This window comes from Caenorhabditis elegans, chromosome X (assembly GCF_000002985.6).
Source record: "Caenorhabditis elegans chromosome X".
Lineage (NCBI taxonomy): Eukaryota > Metazoa > Nematoda > Chromadorea > Rhabditida > Rhabditidae > Caenorhabditis > Caenorhabditis elegans.
Genome location: NC_003284.9, coordinates 10,980,996 through 11,002,025, shown reverse-complemented (window position 1 = coordinate 11,002,025; position 21,030 = coordinate 10,980,996). Strand labels below are relative to the sequence as shown.

General features: G+C 34.5%; 4 protein-coding genes and 3 non-coding genes across 7 annotated transcripts; 2 read left to right on the top strand and 5 right to left on the bottom strand.

Annotated features, from left to right (window-relative positions):
• Positions 1–175: 175 nt before the first annotated feature.
• col-177 (Col_cuticle_N domain-containing protein) lies at positions 176–2,326 on the top strand (the record flags this gene model as incomplete). Its single annotated transcript, NM_077436.7, has 9 exons — positions 176–343; positions 397–553; positions 617–697; positions 845–1,327; positions 1,369–1,439; positions 1,484–1,601; positions 1,825–1,912; positions 1,989–2,049; positions 2,121–2,326. The coding sequence occupies 9 exons, from the start codon at positions 176–178 to the stop codon at positions 2,184–2,186; spliced, it is 1,293 nt and encodes a 430-aa protein (NP_509837.2). The 3' UTR covers positions 2,187–2,326.
• Positions 1,657–1,724, bottom strand: F59F3.9. The gene has a single exon (NR_072071.1). It is a non-coding gene; the product is annotated as an Unclassified non-coding RNA F59F3.9 (non-coding RNA).
• A 423-nt stretch (positions 2,327–2,749) lies between the features above and the next one.
• F59F3.6 (Potassium channel tetramerization-type BTB domain-containing protein) lies at positions 2,750–4,051 on the top strand. The gene is made up of 5 exons (NM_171774.6): positions 2,750–2,848; positions 3,345–3,434; positions 3,497–3,621; positions 3,666–3,825; positions 3,868–4,051. The coding sequence occupies exons 1-5, from the start codon at positions 2,786–2,788 to the stop codon at positions 3,949–3,951; spliced, it is 522 nt and encodes a 173-aa protein (NP_741899.1). The 5' UTR covers positions 2,750–2,785; the 3' UTR covers positions 3,952–4,051.
• Positions 4,052–4,174: 123 nt separating this feature from the next.
• ver-3 (Tyrosine-protein kinase receptor ver-3) lies at positions 4,175–9,549 on the bottom strand. Its single transcript, NM_077435.7, has 14 exons — positions 9,403–9,549; positions 8,939–9,017; positions 8,210–8,874; positions 7,713–8,161; positions 7,187–7,532; positions 6,854–7,134; positions 6,315–6,803; positions 6,012–6,268; positions 5,837–5,963; positions 5,479–5,767; positions 5,326–5,435; positions 5,045–5,272; positions 4,871–4,976; positions 4,175–4,824 (listed from the first exon to the last, which is right to left on the bottom strand). The coding sequence occupies exons 1-14, from the start codon at positions 9,493–9,495 to the stop codon at positions 4,660–4,662; spliced, it is 3,684 nt and encodes a 1,227-aa protein (NP_509836.1). The 5' UTR covers positions 9,496–9,549; the 3' UTR covers positions 4,175–4,659.
• A 1,548-nt stretch (positions 9,550–11,097) lies between these two features.
• Positions 11,098–11,191, bottom strand: F59F3.10. Its single transcript, NR_072070.1, has one exon. It is a non-coding gene; the product is annotated as an Unclassified non-coding RNA F59F3.10 (non-coding RNA).
• A 2,567-nt stretch (positions 11,192–13,758) lies between these two features.
• ver-4 (Tyrosine-protein kinase receptor ver-4) lies at positions 13,759–19,645 on the bottom strand. The gene is made up of 14 exons (NM_077434.4): positions 19,505–19,645; positions 19,023–19,104; positions 17,689–18,353; positions 17,108–17,640; positions 16,658–17,003; positions 16,339–16,607; positions 15,711–16,193; positions 15,405–15,658; positions 15,234–15,360; positions 14,915–15,173; positions 14,758–14,867; positions 14,480–14,707; positions 14,273–14,378; positions 13,759–14,228 (listed from the first exon to the last, which is right to left on the bottom strand). Exons 1-14 carry the CDS (start codon positions 19,595–19,597, stop codon positions 14,133–14,135), a joined length of 3,651 nt encoding a protein of 1,216 aa, NP_509835.2. The 5' UTR covers positions 19,598–19,645; the 3' UTR covers positions 13,759–14,132.
• 21ur-7915 lies at positions 14,053–14,073 on the bottom strand. Its single transcript, NR_072069.1, has one exon.
• Positions 19,646–21,030: the final 1,385 nt, after the last annotated feature.

The window sequence follows — 21,030 nt, the reverse complement described above, 5'->3', positions numbered from 1 at the left end:
TTTCTTCTTTCTCAGTTTTTTAATGCAACGTTTTGGTACTTATGCTTTACGTGTACCCCATAAAATGTTAACTAATAAAAATTGATATTTGGGACTCGGCTACTACATAACTACTGTCAATTTTGTCGTCATTTCCGTAATTCCTTTCAAAACCTTTCTTACCTATTTTGTTCAGATGAAGAAGAAGGAAGTCGAAAAAGATGATTTAATAGAAAATGCATCCCGAGTTGCTTCGTGTATTTCTATATTTCTTATAATCGCATCAACAACTATGTACATTTTCATAGGCCTAAAAATTAATCATATATCACATAGACTTTACAATCATGCAAAAGGCTTTGAGGCAAGTTTCTAATACTTTGTGTCATAAATTTTCATTTGGATATAATATTTAAGATCTTAAAATTAGACGCGGAAACGGAACTTTTGCACGTTGAAGATGAACATATTCGAACATCTCGTCAAGCTTGGAGAAAACAACAGCAACGGTGGAGAAGTGGAAACGGTTCTGGAAACCGGAGAAAGACACAGTTCGAGGAACCAAAGATCTGCGGTAAGTTTACATAATTATGACACGAAGAAGAACGAAAATTTTGAAACCTGTTTCTTTTTTCAGACTGCACAGTAATCGATTGTCCTAAAGGGCCACGAGGGCCCCCAGGTGACGATGGAAACAGTCCAACTGACGGACATCCGGGTCAGTTTAGTTTTTATATGTTTCAATAAGTGAACTAATCTTTTTATCACACGTTGAAGAACACACGAGCAAATAAATAATTTATTTTAATGAAACAGTTTTGTATACCTCACGGTTTTCTGTTATCAATATCCAAAAGTATTTCAGGAGATAATGGAAAAGATGGAACTGATGGTATTTACCAAGTTGATGAGCCAGATTGTCCTCCATGCCCTCAAGGTCCACCCGGAGAAGATGGTCTTAGAGGCGAAGCCGGAGAACCTGGACGTCCTGGTACTCCCGGTGATCCCGGAAGACCCGGAACGAACGAGCCCGGTGGAATTGGAGCACGGGGCCCTCGAGGGCAATCTGGTCGAACTGGTTCGAAAGGTGATCCAGGAGAAGCTGGACAAGATTTTGTTCAGCTAAATGGTCTTCCTGGGCCAAAGGGTCTTCCAGGATCAGTTGGATTGCCAGGAGCCAGAGGAGATCCAGGCAACAATGGAAAACCTGCACCACCGGGTCCAGAAGGGTTCCCAGGTCCTGTTGGAGATTTGGGCGATGCAGGAGAATATGGCCTTCGTGGAGTGCCTGGGAGAAGAGGAAGTCCAGGAAAAGACGGTGGATATTGTCAGTGTCCACCACGAGAAGGTAAGGGACAAGAAAATATGGAATAACAAACATGTAATCAGGTTCATCATTCTCTTCGTCCACTTCAACATTGAATCGTCAAAGTGTCAAAGTTTCCACATCTAGAAACAGAGTGAGCAATACGTTGAAGCACTGTACACATTTTTAAATATTCAGTTAACATCAAATAACAATGATGCTGTAGACGATTATGAAGCCGAAGTAGAACGGCATGTGACTCCCAGGCAGCAGCAACAGCAGCAACAACCATTCCAAAGAAGACGATGGCAGAAAAGTGAGCTATAGTTCTGTTTTAGAAAAAAAGAGGTTTTAAATGTTTGGTATTTGTGTATTATATCCACTCATTTTAAGTATCACTTTTGGTCATATTTTTCTTGTTTCATTTCTCATTTCATTACCAAAATTGTTTTGAGTTTTGATGTTGAAGGAATCAACTTCTTTTTCATTCAAAATTTGGCACACCAACGACTATCTGTAGTTCTTTGAAAATTTTCCAGCTAACCAACAAAACCAACGTGACATGTACGTTAACCTACGAAAAAACACACACTCGGATTTGATTGATGTCGGAGAATCCAGCATGAGGTAAGAAGACCAAACAGTGTCTTTATTTTGTGTCTTCTTTTTTCCTCATCACTCACTTTCTCTTATTTCTTTTTAGGAGATCTCCAATGGCGCCATTAATTGCATATAAAGATTCTAGAGAAGAAGGTCACACAAACGTGAGTATCGAATTTCTGAAAATTTTTTATGAAAAATAGCTTTTTTAAAAACGACGTGTTCGAATTTTCAGCGAGTTGTAATGCGGAAAACTTCATATGGATCTAAAGCGAATACAGTGGACTTTGAGCTACGATAATTCTGGTTATGGTTTCTAAATTCTTACTGTTTTTTTTCAAGTTTTTTCCTCTCTCACCAAAATTCCATAGTTGTGATTTTACTATTTTATCACAACATCAAAATTTGTATTCATTGTTCCTCGATCTTTAAATAACTCAAACAACATAATAAAGACCTGATACGTTTCTAGAATAAATGTCAAGTAAACGGAGACATATTCTCGTTCAGGAAACAATTATTTCTCAATCGTCAAGAAAAAGTTGGAGGAGAAACGACAATTGGTGCATGCAAGCACGAGTGAGAGCACTGAACCAGAACTTGAGTTATATTATAATGTTCTTCTTTTTCACTTGCACATTTCATGGCTACTTTTCTTTATTTATAATATACCTAGTACACTTGAGCTGACAATATTCAGTGTAGAGTAGAAAATTTGCAATTTCCGCTTTTTCTGTTCTGAGGATAAATTACACTACGAGAAAATTGGTGGACAATACCGGAAACCGTTTCTTTTCTATTGGACATAAAAATCACTTCCTGAGCACCTGGCTTGTTATAAATAGCCGTATATTTACCAATTTCTTTTACATTTTTTTCTTCAGTTCTTGTCTAAAAGTAATGTCGCGACCACGTCATGCAGACGATATTCTCAATATCAATGTTGGCGGAAAAAAGTATACAGTGAGTTTAAAAAATAGGAACATTTTGGTATATTCAAAACAAAATAGTTTGTGAAAACTTTGTCAACACAACAAGAACAATTACTTCAATACTGCAAACTTGAACTATTGCAATGTTTGGTATAAAAAAGTATTCATTGCCTGAAAAATCATAGTTTGTTTGGACTGTATCAACTTCAATGAGCCAGCAATTGTTACTCCATAGAACACTCCATATAACAATTTGACACACAAAATTTGTCAAAAAATGAACTCGCGAACACGGAAGTATTTTTATTCCAGATGTGTCAAATCAAAACGGTTATTTGAGTGTATTTAAACCTTAAATAATTTGAAGCTTCAAAAAATAAAATGTCATTGACCGAAACATTAATTTAGTTTTGAGATTTTAGGTCGTAAAAAACGGTTGTTATAGTAAACATACTCATAATATTTTAATTTGAACTAATCAATCGAAAATGATTTAAAACTCTATAGCTTCAATCGCAGTTTTATAGGTTCGACGAACTGATATGCTGGCTGATCCAAGATCTAAATTAGCCGAATGGTTTAAACCTGGAACATTGAAGCCAATCGCAACAGACAAGGTACTCTCAAAACCGTTTTAGAGCAGCATCACAATCATCAGAAACAATTTTTTTTGATTTAGGGAGGTAACTACTACCTTGATCGTGACGCTAAATGTTTCCGACACATCCTTGCTTATCTTCGATTGAAAAAAGAAAAGTTTGTCCCATCACTTGCTCTCCCCAGTAAACCGGATGATCTTGCAAAGTAAATTTTCATTTCTTGTTTCACTTCATTCTGAATTTATCTAGGTTGGTCGGTGAATGCGAAGCTTTGAATTTGGCAGAGCTCAAAGAGCTGGCTCTTGACTTGCTTCAAAAGTATCAAAGAACAGAGGAGCAACACTATGTCACTTCGTACGTCCAAGTTACCCTACGCGATTTTGAAAGTTGGCAATTTGAACGAGAGCAGGTTTTTTCAACCTTGTGAATTGTTTTGTATTGAATACTTTAGAATCAAATTGCATTGAAAAAAAAGCCAACAAATGAAGAAGAATATCAGCCAAACTCTGCATACGACGAATGGGATAATCTGTGAAATTGGCCTAATCTTTTTAGAAATTTCATTTCAACGCTTTTCATTTTATTTTTGCGATATTAATTTTCAGATTATCAAATAAATATTACCTACTGTTGAATTGCTTTGTTTTTGTACATTAAGCACATTGTCCAAAACTGTCCGAAGTGATATTCTTTAATTTCTGAAAAACATTGCAGGATGATTTTCTGCTTGTAATCATTTCTTGTTCTTACATGCTCACATTAAAAATATAACAAGGATTTATTTATCTAATCATTAAAAAAAGAAAAGAAAAACGAAAAATTGAACCGAGTGTGTGAGTTTGCGATTGACTATTGGAACGAACCGTAAATTTTTGATGGGGGGAAGGGAGGGGAATGGGAATTGAATTGATTATTAAGTTGATTACTTTAAAGGTGAGCTAAAATTAGGAAAATGAAATTGAATTTCAATCACAACTGTTATTTTTGATTTAATTGATAAATTTTCCCTGTTTCTTGTCGCCGACGTTGACACAATAAAAAAGAGGTGTTCATCATTTAGATCTAGAAAGTTTGCTAATTTTTCTCTCCTAATAGAAGCAGGAAACAATGAAAGGGGTGGGGATGGAGGGCAGTAGTTTTTTTGGTATTGGAATGTTTGAAAATAAATACAAGAAAAAATATGTCACAAGTTTGATATTCTAGAAAATGCCAGAGTCAGTTGGTTTAACCAAAATCAAAGAAACTAGGCATGACTTTCTACGATCAAATATCTTTCTTCCTTTTGTTTTTTCGGAGACTTTTGGAATGACACATTAGGGACATCAGGACGCGAATCTTGAATCCAATCATCAAGTTTTGACTGTTCTTGCATTTCCGTGTGCAACATGTTTTCGACGCGTTCAAGAAACTGAAAATAAAATTGAAGAACTGCATAAGTTTTACACAAAAGTTACCTGGCTAGAAGAATCTCGCATATGATTTTCAAAGAACGTGATACAATCATTGAATGTTGGACGATCTTTTGGATTAAATTGCCAGCACACTTTCATTAGCTCATAACTGAACGATTGCTTTTAGAATTAATTTGAAAATAACGTGTATTCGTTTTAAAAATTCCCCAAACTCACATTTCGTCATGGCAGTATTCTGGTTGTTTGTTTCGATTTCCATTTCGAATGAATTCAATAACGTTGAAAGTATCACAATTTGGATATGGAGTCCCGCCTAATGTGAAGATCTCATAGAGACAAATTCCAAAAGACCAGACATCAGATTTTTGAGTGAATTTAAATTCTTCAATACACTCTAACGGCATCCATCGAACTGGGAGTGGAGTATCCTTGCTCTTCTTCGTCCTAAAATTCAAAAATAAATTTCATTTTGAATCTATGTTAATGATAAATCTCACCTATAGTAGGTTTTATTCGTATGTTTCTTCGAAAGACCAAAATCAGCAATACGAACAATTTTCGTTTTGGTAATGAGAACATTTCGGCAAGCCAAATCACGATGAACACACTAAAATTAAATATTTTCAGAGCTCTTGCACAGTTTTACTTACGGGAACATCTGCAAGCCAAGCCATTCCTTTTGCAATTTGAAGTCCAATAGATAAAAGATCCGAGGTACAAAGTGCATCTGGATCTTCAACTAGCAATCTTGTTCCTTCTCCCAACTTCTCGTCAAATTTGTATATTTTCTTCTTCACACTATTTGGGACCAGATAACTATCGTCAACTGGAACATGCTCGTCTTCAACAAGTTCGTTAATGAATGTATTTCTATGCGCTTGAAGGAATTCGCGCAAATTTCCACCGTCAATGAATTCCGTTACAATGTAGAGTTGTCCCCTGCAAATATTAAACATGGTTTGAGAAACTGCAATCAAATTTGTTTTCATTTTTGAAATTAAAACTTACTGTCTCATGTTTTTAGTTACAGCGCCAATAAGAGCCAGAACATTGGGATTCTTTGGAATGGCACACATAACTTTCAGTTCTTCTGCCATCATTTTCTGAAGCTCAACGTTGAATGGGTTTGTGGAGCCTAAAATTAATAACTTGAGAAAAAATTCAACAAGTTTTGTAAACAAACTTTTCACAGCAACAGGAAGGCGAGTTTTCGACTCAATTTTGCTTTTAGGGTATGCCATTCCCAAAAGACCTTTCTTTACGACACCAAAGTGACCAGAGCCAATTGGATTTAAAATTTCAAGATTGACAGGGTCAATTTCATAATCATTGTTATATGGAAGATAATATGTTCGTTCTTCAACTGGAAGATCCTTCATTTCTTCTGGAAGTGGTCCTGCTTGATGTTTGATCATCGTTTCGTAAAGTGTGTTCAAAGCTCTGAAATTGGAGTATGCTCAAATGTTTAATGTTACTGAACACTTACATATCTTTCTGCTTTGTCAATCGGTTTGATGCTCGCAGTTTGCATGTAAGAAGAAAAACAGCTATGATGGAGATAAGTAATAACAAGGCTAAAAACCAATAGAAAAACAATGATCCTTTTGGTGCATTGTTTACTTGAACTTCAATGGAATTAAGTTTGTCTCCAGCACGGTTGGTGGCCAGGCAATGAAATTCTCCATCATCTTCACCTCTGGCTCTTGAAACACGAAGTATACTTCCATCAACATCTCCATGAGTATATGGATTTCCATCTTTAAACCATTGGTATACGGGCGGCGGGGTACCAGTCATATTGCAATTAATTTCAAAATATTGATCGTAATCTACTATCACAACAGCGTTGGAATTTCCGCCTGTAATGGACGGTTTTGAAATGGCTTTCACGTCGATTGAAGTTTCCAGTAGTTTTTCGGAGTCTTCATTCTTGACCACGCATGTATATGTGCCAGTGAAGCTTGTAGTAACATCCCTGAAATGTTTATTTCAGCAGGTTAAAATAAAAACTAATAATATGCTTACCTCAAATTGAGAATGAGGTGCTTGGAATACTGCTTTATCTCTGTTTCTGTTGTCGTCGGTATTGAAGAAATGTCTGATGATTTTGAATTTTCAAAACGCCACGAAACACTCCAATCATCTGAATCGAGAGGAAACACGCATGTTAATTTGACGTTATCTCCTTCATATATAATTTTCGAAGGTTCCGATTCAGTGGCTTTGCTGCTTTTTTCGTGGTGAGGACGGACCTCAAAACCTTCACCAATTTTTATTAACTTATTGACTGTAATTGCTCTATTTCCCTGAAAAATTTGTATTTTGTAGTGTTTCGCAGTTTAAAATTACGATCGTTACCTTTCTGATACTCGAGCATTTCAGATCCATGCCTTCCGTAAACGTCACATTGTAAATCAAACCTCTGTCAAATGTGCCACCTACGCTGACCAACTTATTCGGTTCAATTTCTTGAAATTGTTCGGAATTTTTTGTTTTATACTCAAAGACAACATCTGCCGGAGGAATTGAAATTGAGATGCATTCAATGTGGAGATTGGTGTCAGGTTTATAGTACTCTTGGTTGGAGATGAAGAACGACGAAGGTTCACGGACGGTAATTTGCACATCTGGCTCATCATTCTCAATTGCAACCTCCCATTGAACGACTTGCACTGTGTCCATGTGTGAAATGGAGAGAACGTACCTGTAAGAGTATTAATTGTGGGGGTAATTAAGCGGAACTTAATTATTTTCTATATTTTTTTTAAATTAGGGCAATGAAAACTCTGTCGAAAAAATTGAAGTTAAATTGTTGCTAAATGCATATAATAAAATCTTAATCTTATATTCTCCATCATTTTTTTTAACTCTTGAAAAAACGTACGTTCCACTCATGTTTGTCGAGACGGCAAAAGCTTTGATGTCCAAATTTTCTGAAAACGCCCCATCTCCAAAAGATGTAGCAGCAATCTTTCGAAAGTCGTCATTGATAATCGTCTCGCTTTGTGGTCCTTCATGAATTGAAGAGTTATAAATTCGACTCCATTTTGCAGTGTAGCTTTCTTTTTCAAATGGGTAGATTGCAAACTTCGCGGTGAGAGAAGTGGCACGGTTTTCCTTGATTCTCATAATTGTAGGGCTTGTTTCAATCACCTTGATCTGAGCTTTCTTTGGTGCAACGTAAAGATGATAGTCGGTGTATTTTGTTTCTTTGTTTTCATGCTCCCAAATACATGTATATTTTCCAGAGTCTTCCAACTCTAAATGTTGGATGCGGACGGTTGTTGATATCTTATTTCCTATGATGCGGTGTCGATCAACGTGTACATGGCTCTGTAAGTAAAGTATTAATAATGCTACTTTTAAACTAGGTTGATTTACCCCTGGATCATGTGAACATTGAGGACATTCGATGGAAAGTTTGTTCGTGTAGCCGTGAAAGATTTTCGAACCGTTGTAGTTGAGGTTACACGTGAGGGAGAAGTTGTACCCAACATGGGGCCACTGAAAACCCTTTTCCCAGGAAAAATGATAACCGTCATCCGAACTTGCTTCTTTTTCAGTGATGATATATGTTGCTGTTTGATTCTCTTCTTTTTTATATCTGCATTCAAAATTAACATCTACAATTTGCTTCTCGCTGTACAATTTTTTGGTGATTTTAAATCCATATCGTTGATCATAATTGTATTTAGAAGCTTCTTTCACAAGAACATTACTGGCGTATAATTCGATGTCACTTTTATCCACAAATTTCGTTGTTTTGCAAGGGACCATAACTTCTCCTTGCTTGTATATGATCATCACCGACTTGAGTGGCAGGAAAACTTTTTTTCGATGAACAAACACGTAGATAGTATCGTTTAATGACGAATGTTCCATTGAAGAGCATGAATATGTTCCAGTATCCGATTCTCGAACGTCATTGAGAGTGAGAACTTTATCTCCAAATGCGTCATCATAATATTCTTCCATACGTTTCTTGAAATTATTTTCGTCATAACCAACGTTCCCTTCCATACTTGGGAAATTGTATTTGAGATCGCCTGGAACATAATTTTTTTTGTCGACAAAAACGTGCATAAATGTTGAAGAAAAAAAAACACTCACCATTATGATGTGCAGAGCACTTTAGGATAAGGCGGGTATGTTCCTCTAGTTCCACGAACTTTCCTATGCTGTCATGTTCCTGAACAAATTTACTGTAAGATAGATATCTGCTTCTACACAAACTCAGGTACTTATGTATTCTATGCCCTTAATTTCAAATTAAAGGCAAATATCATTTGTTTTTTACTTTAAATTAACTTTGAAATGGATTTTCACTCTCTTGGTTTAGAAATGGCAATTTCCTAAATTTTACAAAAACATTCCATACGTTATTATTTTTATAACGAACCGAAGCTCATTTCACTATATTTTTTAATAGAATGTGTCTCAAACAGCTCCGACATAAAAGACAAACGAGTCAGATTATCCAATTTTAGAGCGAAGTTTTTTTCCGATTGTCTTTTAAATTTATATAAATAATTAATTTCGATTTAGATAGATTCTCAAGTTTAAGAAATACAAACCTGAACTTGATAATCCTCAACTTCGATTGCGGGCGGTTTGTATGATGCACTGGCATGAACCAGTATTAGAAGTACCGTGAGCTTCAATTTCATCTCAGAAAAATTGTTCTTGTGCACTGATGTTTCATTCGGTTCGGTTCTGTAAATTAATTTAGAATAGATTTTAATTTTCTAAATAGACGAGAAGAATTTAGTAGCGTCCGTAGGCAAAACAATAATAAAATTGAAAGCATTTTTGGGTGAAAAGGGAAAAGTAGGATGACGCATCGCAAAACCCCCGCGGGGAGGCGAGGTGCGGGGCATATTGATTCCAACACTTTGAAAACAGGCAGGAATGAGCGGGGAAGACGACAGAAAAATGGTAAAGTGAGTGAAGGAGAAACAGTGGAGAAAGATGAGAGGAAAGGAGGAAAAGCAGGAAAACATCATGCAAACAGACAAAAATTGAAACCATCAAAAGACAAATTTTCTAACAATGAATATTACATATGAGTCATGAGCACTATCAAGTCTGAAAATTCTCAAAATATAGTAGAAGTAGGCTTCCTATGCGGGTGAACCATGCTTTGAAATTATATGTAAAAATACGGTCATTCTGGGCTGGCAGGTGGTACGGAGCAGACTGTACATGCATAATTAAGAACGCATGTGTGGTGTTCCGCAACATTTGACAGCTGACTTCATGAACTCTCCGACCTTTAAATTGCTTAGACAGTTATTATTAGGTCACAAGCAGGAAGGAAATGGGAAATGAGACGAGCGGATAAGGTGCCAAATATATAGTTGGTAATGTCAAGCAAACACCTGCGTTCGGGATCGACATGAGTATGTGTTAGTAGGTAAATAAAAAGGGTCAGGCACCTAAATCCTGATTAAATATACAATGTTAGGGCACAATACCGAACGGCGGAAGACATAAAACGTAGTGCGAAGAGGGAATGCAAATTGAAAGTATTGCATGGGTCGTCGGAAAGTGTGTTGAACTAGAATTCCGTAACATCAAAGTAAACGAAAGAATTTTGAAAGAAGATAAATTAGTTCAACACGAATAAATTGGATATATCTTATCTATTTTGCAAGGAACGGAGAGATAATAGAAGTTATACATTACATTGTCCTTTTTCCGTCGGTTATGATAAGATAAAGATCGTTATGATTTAATAAGAAAAAAATGTTCCAAAGCATGAAGCAATATATCAGAGGAACTTTTCTTAAGATTGAAACGATTAACGATATTAAAAAAAATGTTGGTTGTTTGTTTTTTCATAAAACTAGAACTATATAAAACGAACATAAGTTGGAAATCGCAGCATGTCTTCATGATAAAAATGATGCATATGAATAACTCATGGTGTCATAATTCTATTACTCATGACAAATAACGTTCTTTTAGACTTTACTTAAAACCCTGAATGTTTCAATACTAGTTGAGTCACAGGATAAACGAATAATCTGTTCGTTTTTTGTTTGAAAATTGGCACATCTCAAACGTTCTAACATATATCATGTCAGTGAAAAGTGTTTAAACAGAAACCAGCTGTTATTGCTCATTTGCGCTGTATTCTACAAAAGAAATGAATAACCAAGCTCCATATGCTGACTCATCATTTCTTTTTGAAATTTAAAAAAAAAACGATAACTATATCAGGAATACCCGAAATAAATAATTACAGTCTAGCTGCTTTGAACCAATTTGAATACACTAATCCGACGAAAACAAAAACCATTCTCTACAGCTAGAGACAGACGGGGTGCGGGAACACAATGACACCGAGACGAGAGAGAGAGAGGCAGCAGAAGGTACCTGACCGAGCAATGCACTGTACGAGGGAACGACACTACCCACAGAGACGCAGGCAGTTAGGTGTAGATAATACATGGAGCGGCTGTGAATGAAGAGTGTTCCTGGCAGAACAATGCATCCGAGAGGAACGAAAAGGCCATTGAAGAGGAAAACGGATAAGGGTCAATGAGAGGGATATGGCGCACGGAACAACAACAACATCTATATATACCGTTCATTCGACGCGAATTAACCCATGTAGGCTCGTGTCAATTTTCGCGCAGAAACCGATAAACACCGATGTTGCGGAGACGAAATGGATGTGATGGCGTCATCAATTATTACCGGGAAACTGTGCCTATTAAATGTCTTGCTAGTTTGAATGAAATGTTTGAATAGTCTTGATAAAAATCATTAACATCTCGTTGATAAGATAGGTTTTCCGGTGAAAGTTTACTACGAGTTTGTATTGAAAAACCCAAATAGATAGTGTGACAAATATTTATTAAAAGTTTGAAGTGATCAATCAGTTTGAAATGTTGTTTCTTATCTAAATAAAGAAAAACAACTCACTGTTGGTATTTTTTAACTTTCAAATGAATTATGCAAAAATAATTTTTTGTTGTAAATAACAATATACATAGAGACATATCATAACTGGTCAAACTTAGTCATTGTTCAACAAATTCCGCGGATATTGCTAAAAATGTACGTCGAGAATTAAAGTTTCAAACACAACTTTATAAGTAATATACAGTTAATGCTGTGAGCATTAGGTTGGACATCTAAGGAAGCTTTGCCTAAGAATGTTACTCTAATGACAAACATTAAAAGGTTTTAATACAACGCAAAACGTTAAATAATATGGTATCAGGACATGAAATATTAAAACCGTAGATTATGATACTGTTTATAATTTTTGAGTGAGAGGTTTGTCTTCATTTCTCATCGTTAACTAAAAAATGATGCTGTTTGCAATAAGATACCGATTTCAAACTCTACTTTGTACTACTAAGTTTGAAGAATCATAACATACATAGAATTGTAAAATCAAAATTGAGTGTTCCACGATAAACAATGAGCAGCCATTATAATTAAACACTAGTACGGTGGAGGTTCGTACCAGCCGTACAGAAAAACAACAATTATATAGCGGAAAAGAGACAGAAAATTCTCAGGCGTAGTTCTGAATAATGACGTTTAACCTTCCCCAGGTAGAAATTGAATATGACGTGGCAGTGGTTATATGATAGACCGTAAATTTCGAGCAGTTGCCACCAGTTGCCACCCATCATAAAAGTTCCACCGCCATGCTGTGAGGGACCTCTGGCCAACATTTGTCTATGACTCAATCGGAGAACCGTTGCGCAATGCACTTTTTTCGGGTATTACTGGATATATTGGTATATTATGGTAGGGTAGAGAGGATATTTCTGCTGTAATATTACACTAATATCTTACCAGACCTCAGTTTAGTACCAACCTTCCCAACAAAAGTCTCATGTTCGCAAAAGAGGAGATCAATCATCGCATAAAAACAAGGTGCACTGCAACAGTTCTTGAGTGATTTGATAGGGTGGGTGAATAAATGCAAGATTTTCCCTTCAAAAGTAATGGAGAAAAGAACAGAAACAAGGAAAATGATATGACCGCTTAGGAAAGAACGCATCTGGTGCGTCAGTAGACGTGCACTTGTCGGCTTTTTTTGCGGTAGCCTCTTATCTTTTGGTTTGCGTCGATGGCGGCTGTTCGGTAAGACTCCTGTAGAACACAATTGTAATTTAATATAGAAAATTATGTACGTTGGCTAATCATGCTAGAATCTGTATTATAAGTTGGAGCAAACTGTTTCTTTTTTCAGATGTTCAACTTTTTTCAATTGTTGATGAAGCAACAAAATTTATGTTTTACAAATAAACCAATATGAGCCAATTGTGAAAAAGCTACTCAAAATTGAACATAAGTTGTATCACTGCTAAAAGCTACAATTGCATTAACTTGTCCGTTTGCAGTGCATGAGTATTTGTTTTTATTCAATAACTTCCTTTTTGAGACAAATTTTTAAGATATCTTTCTGGACAATTTTGCCTCATCAAGCCATTAAGGACTATTAGAGTAATAATCTACTCCTCCGTTAAGAAATAAGAACAGATGAAATTTTCTTTGACGCAACACGCTGCACCTGTAATACTACGAAAGTGCGCAGTTTTCACAAAGATTCCGACACAGATCATTACCATAATTTTCTTTATTAAATGCTTATTTGCAAAAAAGGGATTATGCAGAATGAGGAAATTTTAATCACTGGATTATGTCGTAATGAGTAATCTACACCAATTAAATCCATTTTTCATTAAGAGAAGGCAGGAATAAAATGTTAAATGTACAATTGAGAAATTGAAACAACTAAACCTAAACTTTCACATTGTCAAGTTTTGAATTGAAAATAACATTTGTTCGAATGATATGGAAAACTTTAATAAAGTACTTATATTTTTATTGCTTCCGAAAAATAAAACAAAAAATGTTGGCTATGAACTTAGCACCGTTAAAAACAAAGAACATTTTTCAAAAAAAATTCATATTCAAATTTACAAAAAGCATGGGTTGATGAAAAACAACATTACATCATTTTTTGATACCTGAAATAACAATCTTATAATCAAGAAAACCGCTTATTTAAAGGTGGAATAAAGTTAACAATTCTCCATATTGCTTATTAATAAGTAGAAATAGAAAAACAATAGGTTATGAGTTTGATATCATGTGCAAAAAAGAAGTTAGAGATCAATACAATGCGAAAATGCAAAACTAGACCAAGAAAAAACAAACTGTTGAAAATAAAAAATCTTTAACAAACTTACATCTTAACTCTTTTTTTTTTGAGAATAGTTTTAGAAAGATGTATGAAAATATTAAAGTTACATGAAACTTATTATGATGAACATCAGAAAAATAACTGTGTCGGTTTTTGTACCCAGTAATGAAATTTCTGTTGATTGTTCTTTTCACATTCAAGATCTTTTTCAATTTGTTGTAGAAGCTAAATATAAATGAATAATTGAAAGTTCAACAATTTAACTTTACCTTGGAAGCAAAATATTGTATATGATTTTTGAATAATTTGATGCATTCAGCGAAAGTTGGCCGGTCATCCGGAGACGCTTGCCAACACATTTTCATAATTTTATATCTGAAAGAAGGAATTACTTTTTGAATACGTCACATTAAACTAAATTTTAACAAAGAAGCAAGTTCAAGAAAGGCATAGTATAATATCTCAAAAAAACTTACACGTCCTTATGACAGTTAGATGGTCGTTTGTTAATATTTCCCGTTTTTATGTACTCTACAAGACTAAAATTAGGACAGTCGGGATATGGTGTTCCTCCAAGTGTAAAAATTTCATATAAACAAATTCCATAAGACCACACATCCGATTTTTGTGTGAACGTTAAATCTGTAATGGATTCCAAAGGCATCCAACGAACTGGAAGTGGTGTATCTAGACTTTCTCTTACTCTGAAATTTGTATCCTATGCAAATTTGAAAAAAAACCAAAGTTGTTATACCTGTAATAAGCTTTATCGGTGTGCTTTTTTGCCAGACCAAAGTCAGCTATTCGAATGATTTTGGTTTTGGAAATAAGAACGTTTCGACAGGCTAAATCACGATGTACACACTGAAATTTTTCATTTCAAGCATTGATTCTGTTGCAAAAAATCTTACCGGAATATTTGCCAACCAATCCATTCCATTTGCAATTTGTAAACCAATAGACAATAAATCAGAGGTGCATAGGGAATTGAATTCATCAATAAGCAATTGTTCTTTCTCTACTTCTCTTTTCGGAACGTTTTCTCTGACATTGGTAAGAAAAATATATCCTTTTTCAACGAGCTCGTTAGCAAAAACATCTCTTCGCTCTCGCAAAAATTCTCTTAAGTTCCCTCCGTCAATGAGCTCAGTGACAATAAACAACTCTCCACTAAAAAAATGATATGAAAAAATGGAAAGTTACAAAAAAATGTTGCTTCCCAAAACTTACATTTCCATGTTTTTGGTGACAGCCCCAACAAGTGAAAGTACGTTGGGATGTTTTGGAATTGCACACATTAATTTTAGCTCTTCAAAAAACATCTTCTGCAATTCCATATTGGACGAATCAGTTGAACCTGAAAATAAAAATTAGCATTTTTTTGTAAATATCAAACATTACTTTTTATTGCAACTGATAAACGAGACTCAAATCCAAAGTTTTTGGAACTTGCCATATTCAGATAGCCTTTTTTGACAATTCCAAACTGTCCTGATCCAAGTGTTTCTAAGATCTCTAAATTTTCTAGATCAATTTCATAGTCTTCATTGTAGGTAAGATAATCAATGCGTTCTTCAACTGGAAGATTGTTTATTTTTTCTGATACTGTGTATTTCTGATATTCATCTGTTGCTCTTTTGAGATTATTGAGGGATCTGAAATACACATCTTAGTTTTTTAATAGTCTTGAACAACATAGGTTCTTACAGTTCTGACGGTTTCAAATCTTTTTGTCCGAATAGTTTCCATAATAGAGAAACAACAATACCAACAACAACAAATGCGAAAAATGTGATGAATAACCAAAAAAATGATGATGAAGAAGCTCCAGCAACTTTAACTTCAATGTAGTCTATTGTTGTTCCTGCTCGATTCGTTGCAGAACACCAAAATATTCCATTGTCACGTTTTTCAGCCTTTGAAACGTGAAGTGCATTTCCTATTACTTTTCCTTTTGTGTATGGATATCCATCCTTAAACCATGTATAATCTGGTGTTGGAACACCATTCACTTTGCAATTAATATCGAACATTTGTCCATTGCTGGCAGATATTATTGATCGAGAATTGTTATTTAAAAGAAATGGAGGAGACACTTTTTCAACGCTAATTGATGTCTCGAAGCGGTGCTCAAATTCCTTATTCTTAACAATGCAATAATATGTTCCTGTGAAATCAATTGTAATGTTTCTGAAATAAAGAAATTTTCCCCTTGTATTGTTTGACAGTTTTGTAAAATTTGTATGTTCAACAATTAATTATTCACAAAGAATTGTCTATTAATTTCTTTTCACTCTGGTTTCAAGAATAAAATTTTCATATTTTTCCTAAATACCTCACATTCAGAATAACACGCTTGTATCGATCTTTAACTGGATGCATCGCAGGAAACGTTGTGTATTTCAACATTTTAGGGTTCTCAAACTTCCAAAATACATCGAACTCGACTGCACCGTAGGGTACTACACAGGTTAGTCTAACATTGTCTCCTTCGAAAATGATATCGGACGGTTCCGTTTTGGTTGCATTCACACTTTTTTCAATTTCATGAAATGTTTTGTTGGCGTTGCTAGTGACGGTTATGAACTTTGTGCTTGTCTTCTTCTAGAAAGTTTAGGAATTTTAGAAAAAAAAGAATAAGATTCCTTAACTACCTTTTTCACATTAATACATTTGAAATCGGTTCGTTTAGCAAGTACAAAGTTATAGATGAATCCTTTCTCAAATGTATCATCAATTTTTCTTAGTTTGTTTTTATAAAATCCACGAAACCACTCATTTTCATCTGTTCTGTACTCAAAGATAACATCCGTTGGAGAGCTTGAGACTGCGAGACAAAAAATCGACAGATTGGTGTTTAAAGGAAGAAATAGTTGATTCGATATATTTAGAGTCAACGGATCACGAATTGTCAACTGTGCATTTGGCTCATCGTTTTCAACTTCAATAATCCACTTAACTTGTTGCACTATGTCCATGTTAGAAATGGAGAGAACGTAGCTGGAAAATTCAACTGGATGGTTGTTTCTTTTTATGTATTATTGAATTTGAAAACAGTTTTCTTGATTTTTTGTGGATTATCATTATGCAATTTGACAACTTACATTCCACTCATTTCGATTTTTGGAGACTTTAAATTAAGTGTCTCCAAAAAAACATTTCTCCCTGATGTTTTTGTAGTAATTTGACGAAAAAAGCCGTTGCGGATTGTTTCAACTTGTTGACCTCCTTCGACTGTCGAATTATACAACCTGGACCACTTTGCTGTATAATTCTTCTTGTTGATTGGAAAAACTGCAAATTTTACAAATAACAAAGTCGATTCATTTTTCCTCATTTTCAGCCGCTGCTTGCTAGTTTCGATGATTTTGATCTGAGTTCCCTTTTGATTGAAATTGAGATCATAGTCAAGCACAATATTCGTTTTGCTTCTGTTCCTCCAAGTGCATCTATAAATTCCAGAATCTTCTGAAGTTAAATTTTGAAAATTGACTGTTCTCGATGTTTTCCGATCATAAACACTAAGTCGATCATATCTAAGCATTGTATTTTTCTCAACTATATCTTGTGATGATGGATCGCCAAATCTGAGTCCAGAACTTCTTTTTTCTATTTCGTGAGCACTTTGATTGTTATACTGAAAATAATTACCGACATTCAAAAAAACACATTCAGAATATTTTACCCCTCCATCGCATTGATTTTGAGGGCATTCAAGAACAATTTCTTGATGATTAAGTGGTCGCAGTGAGTCGGATCCTATGTAGACTAAATGGCATGTTATTGAATAATTGTTCCCTACATATGGTACGTCGTTGCTTTTTTCCCAGTAAAAAAAATACTGGTCAATCAAAGTTGCATCGGGATCGCTATTCGAAATGTAATAATCCAAATCTTGATTTGAATCATTTGTGTATTTGCATTCAAAAAACACTGTCGAATTTGGCTTCATTGTATACATATTTTTTGTAAGCTTAAAACCATAACGTTGATCATATCCTTGTAATGCAGAATTCAATTTCACTTGATTGACATATAGTTCAACGTTTTTCGTGTCAACAAATTTTGTTGTTTTACAAGGAATAATTATTTCACTTCCATTATGCTCATGGTATATTGTCTTGAGTGGAACAAAAATATCTAATTTGCGTACAAAGATATGCACAGTATTCTGAAGCATTGATTCTTTAAACTCATCAGAAACGCAATAATATGATCCCGTGTCACATTGCCGGACATTCTTCAGCAGAAACCAGTATTCATTTTTCTTCCATTCTGCAGATGTTCTTATACCAATTTCCGGAAATCCAGCATGCTCTTCTCTTTTGGGTGGTTCAATTTTAAGATTCTCTAAAACATAAATCGATTGTACTCGTTTAACAACAAAATACCGTATATCTTCTATTAATATGGCCTCCCTATTAGACTTGCACTCCCTATTAGTATTGCCCCTCGGAGACCTTCCGAAAATTAGTATGGCACTCCCTATTAGTCTTGCACTCCCTAATAGTCTTGCGTTTACTTTTTTTTATTGCAAACCCGTCTCGTTAATTTCAGGATTTCAACAAAAAATTTTGCCTATTTTGCAACAGTTTTTCACAATATTTCTACGAGATTGAAGTTTTTGAACTTATATGTTACAATTAAAATCAAATGTTCTGAATTTTTACATAAAGATTCGAGCTTTTTCAGAAAAAAACTAGTAAGCTCAAAGTCAGAAAAATGTTCTGAAAATTAGTATTGCACTCCCTAATAGTCTTGCACTCCCTATTAGTATTGCAAGCGGGAAGACCATCGAAAAATAGTATTGCAGCCATATTAATAGAAGAAATACGGTACATGTGCATTTTTGGCATGTTAAACCTTTCGATAAATTAGAGCTAAGGATAAATTAATTTTGCGATAAAATTGAGATCGTTTCTATTTTCAACCCTAGTCACACGTCAAAGATATCAGTTGATAGCAGGTTTGTATACCACTGATTTGCACAGTTTTTTTCAAATTGAAAAAAAAACTAACTGTGTTGTCCGTAGCATGTTAGACTGATGTCTCTGTTTTTGCCTTCTACCAATTCAACATAATCACCAATACTCTCATGATGCTGAAAATTGAAAGAATGCATAGATTGAGAGTTTGTAAGCTGAATGACTAAAGATGTATATTGACCGTGTTAAGTTTTACATTGAGAATATGAAATTTGCAAGAAGAATGACAAATAAATTGCAAGAAAAAAATAAAATGTAGTTGAATCATCATCAATGTTTTAAATTAAATATCTTTGCTGTTCAATTTTCTAGAATGGTTTACAAATTATTGCAAAAGAGCATGTTTTACGTTACAGCATGAATACACAAAAATAATAGCTTTAAGTTTAAAAAGTAAACCTTTATTCTTAGTTCAAATCGTAGTTCAAAAACACTTTTAAAAAATGCATACACCAGAAGCAGAAATCAATACGGTTCATTGAATTATACTGTATCAAATAGTTTCTAAAAACGTACCTTAACTTCATGGAAGTCTACTTTGATGGTTATTGGTTGCAGAGTTGTAACGACCTGAGCCAAAACGAGAAACTCAGTCAAGGAAACTCTCATCTCTAAGTCACGGTTCAAACCATTTTGAAGTCATCGTTTCATACGTTTCTGTAAAAAAAAATTTTCAAAAAAACTTGGAAATATTTTTGTGGAAACGGGATTTGAATGGGAGAATGCAAGGCGCAGAGGCAGCAAAGAAAAACACAAGAAAACTTAAAGTTTGTAAACGCACTTTAAAAAAAGTGTTAACAATAATTCATAATTCACAATGTTTGATTGACTAAAGATCGGGAACAGCAAGGAAAGCAAAAGATGATAGAATTGCCAAACGATCACCGAGAGCAAAATTGTGTTGATAGAGAGACTGCCCTACAAAGACTGCTGCAATTCAGGAATACAAATAAAAGACAATGAGCAAATATTAGTTGGGGGTAAGATAATTGTCTATGAAATTATTGGAGTTTTCGGCACTGACATTTATCAGCATTATTAATTTGAAATATTCATACTTGCAGTATCAAGAAAAGTAATATTGCAATACTTTTTTCGAATCACTCCTTTGGTGAGTGATTGGGAATATTAAACAGGCATTTTTGGTAAGACGAAAAATATTGAATTGATATTAATTTTGTTTAACTTCAAACGTCAACCACAAAGGTTAACATATAGTATATTCGGACGGAGTAAAGAAATTACGGGTTTTTAAAAATGACTTAAAAATAATAATACTACAATAAAAATAATATCATTTTACTACAATAAAAATAATACCAAGTTAAACATAATTTGAGATATTTTTTTTGCTCTGCAACCTCAAAGAAAACTGTCAGCGGAATGCCGCTCTGCGGTCAAATTCAACGTTTTTTGCTGATAAGGCAAGGCGCACGTTTACTGAAAATTGTAAACATTTAGTACCAACAAGCTATCAAAGTTTTGTTGTTACCCACCCAAACTTTGTTTTAGTTGCAACAAGCTCACTTAGAAGGAAATTGATTTTCAGTATTTATTGAACACAGCAAGAAAAATCAGCAAACGTGGTACTTGTGTGTTGCATGCGCTCATTTTAATAATAATGTTGTTGAATTATAACAAATAAAAACATGTAGCATATTTTTGTATTTTCAGGCTTAAATAACCATTTCTAAGCCTAAAGAGAAAAAAAAATGTACAACACGTTAAATTTAAATGGAGAAAGAAATTAACAACATTTGATTGGATTTAGAAATAAGGGCACGTAATACACAAGTACCAAACGTGAACTTTAAAAATTTGCGTACCTACCATATAATACAAAACCGTGAAAGGTGGAATAGTTTTGAATGGCAAATTGTTTGAATTCATTTCTATAGTGCTAAACTGAACAAATATTAGTTTCAGTTTTAAAAAAAGTGTTTGAAATTCTTCATTTGCAGTCAAGCAGTGGCAATTACTCAGCTTTTGACATTCAAGACAACCAAGAAATATGTTTTCAAAAAGTTTTTCCGTATTCAGTC

Excerpts from the sequence above, each read along its gene's own strand:
- ver-3 (NM_077435.7), bottom strand. The coding sequence starts at position 9,495 with ATGAAATTGAAGCTCACGGTACTTCTAATACTGGTTCATGCCAGTGCA. Across the intron at positions 8,162-8,209 it reads AATGTTCACATGATCCAGGG|AGCCATGTACACGTTGATCG; the intron begins GTAAATCAACCT and ends CTTTACTTACAG. Across the intron at positions 6,804-6,853 it reads CACCTCATTCTCAATTTGAG|GGATGTTACTACAAGCTTCA; the intron begins GTAAGCATATTA and ends TAAACATTTCAG.
- F59F3.6 (NM_171774.6), top strand. The coding sequence starts at position 2,786 with ATGTCGCGACCACGTCATGCAGACGATATTCTCAATATCAATGTTGGC. Across the intron at positions 2,849-3,344 it reads TTGGCGGAAAAAAGTATACA|GTTCGACGAACTGATATGCT; the intron begins GTGAGTTTAAAA and ends GCAGTTTTATAG. Across the intron at positions 3,435-3,496 it reads AGCCAATCGCAACAGACAAG|GGAGGTAACTACTACCTTGA; the intron begins GTACTCTCAAAA and ends TTTTTGATTTAG.
- ver-4 (NM_077434.4), bottom strand. The coding sequence starts at position 19,597 with ATGAGAGTTTCCTTGACTGAGTTTCTCGTTTTGGCTCAGGTCGTTACA. Across the intron at positions 17,004-17,107 it reads AAAATCGAAATGAGTGGAAT|CTACGTTCTCTCCATTTCTA; the intron begins GTAAGTTGTCAA and ends TGAATTTTCCAG. Across the intron at positions 15,174-15,233 it reads GTCACCAAAAACATGGAAAT|TGGAGAGTTGTTTATTGTCA; the intron begins GTAAGTTTTGGG and ends TCATTTTTTTAG.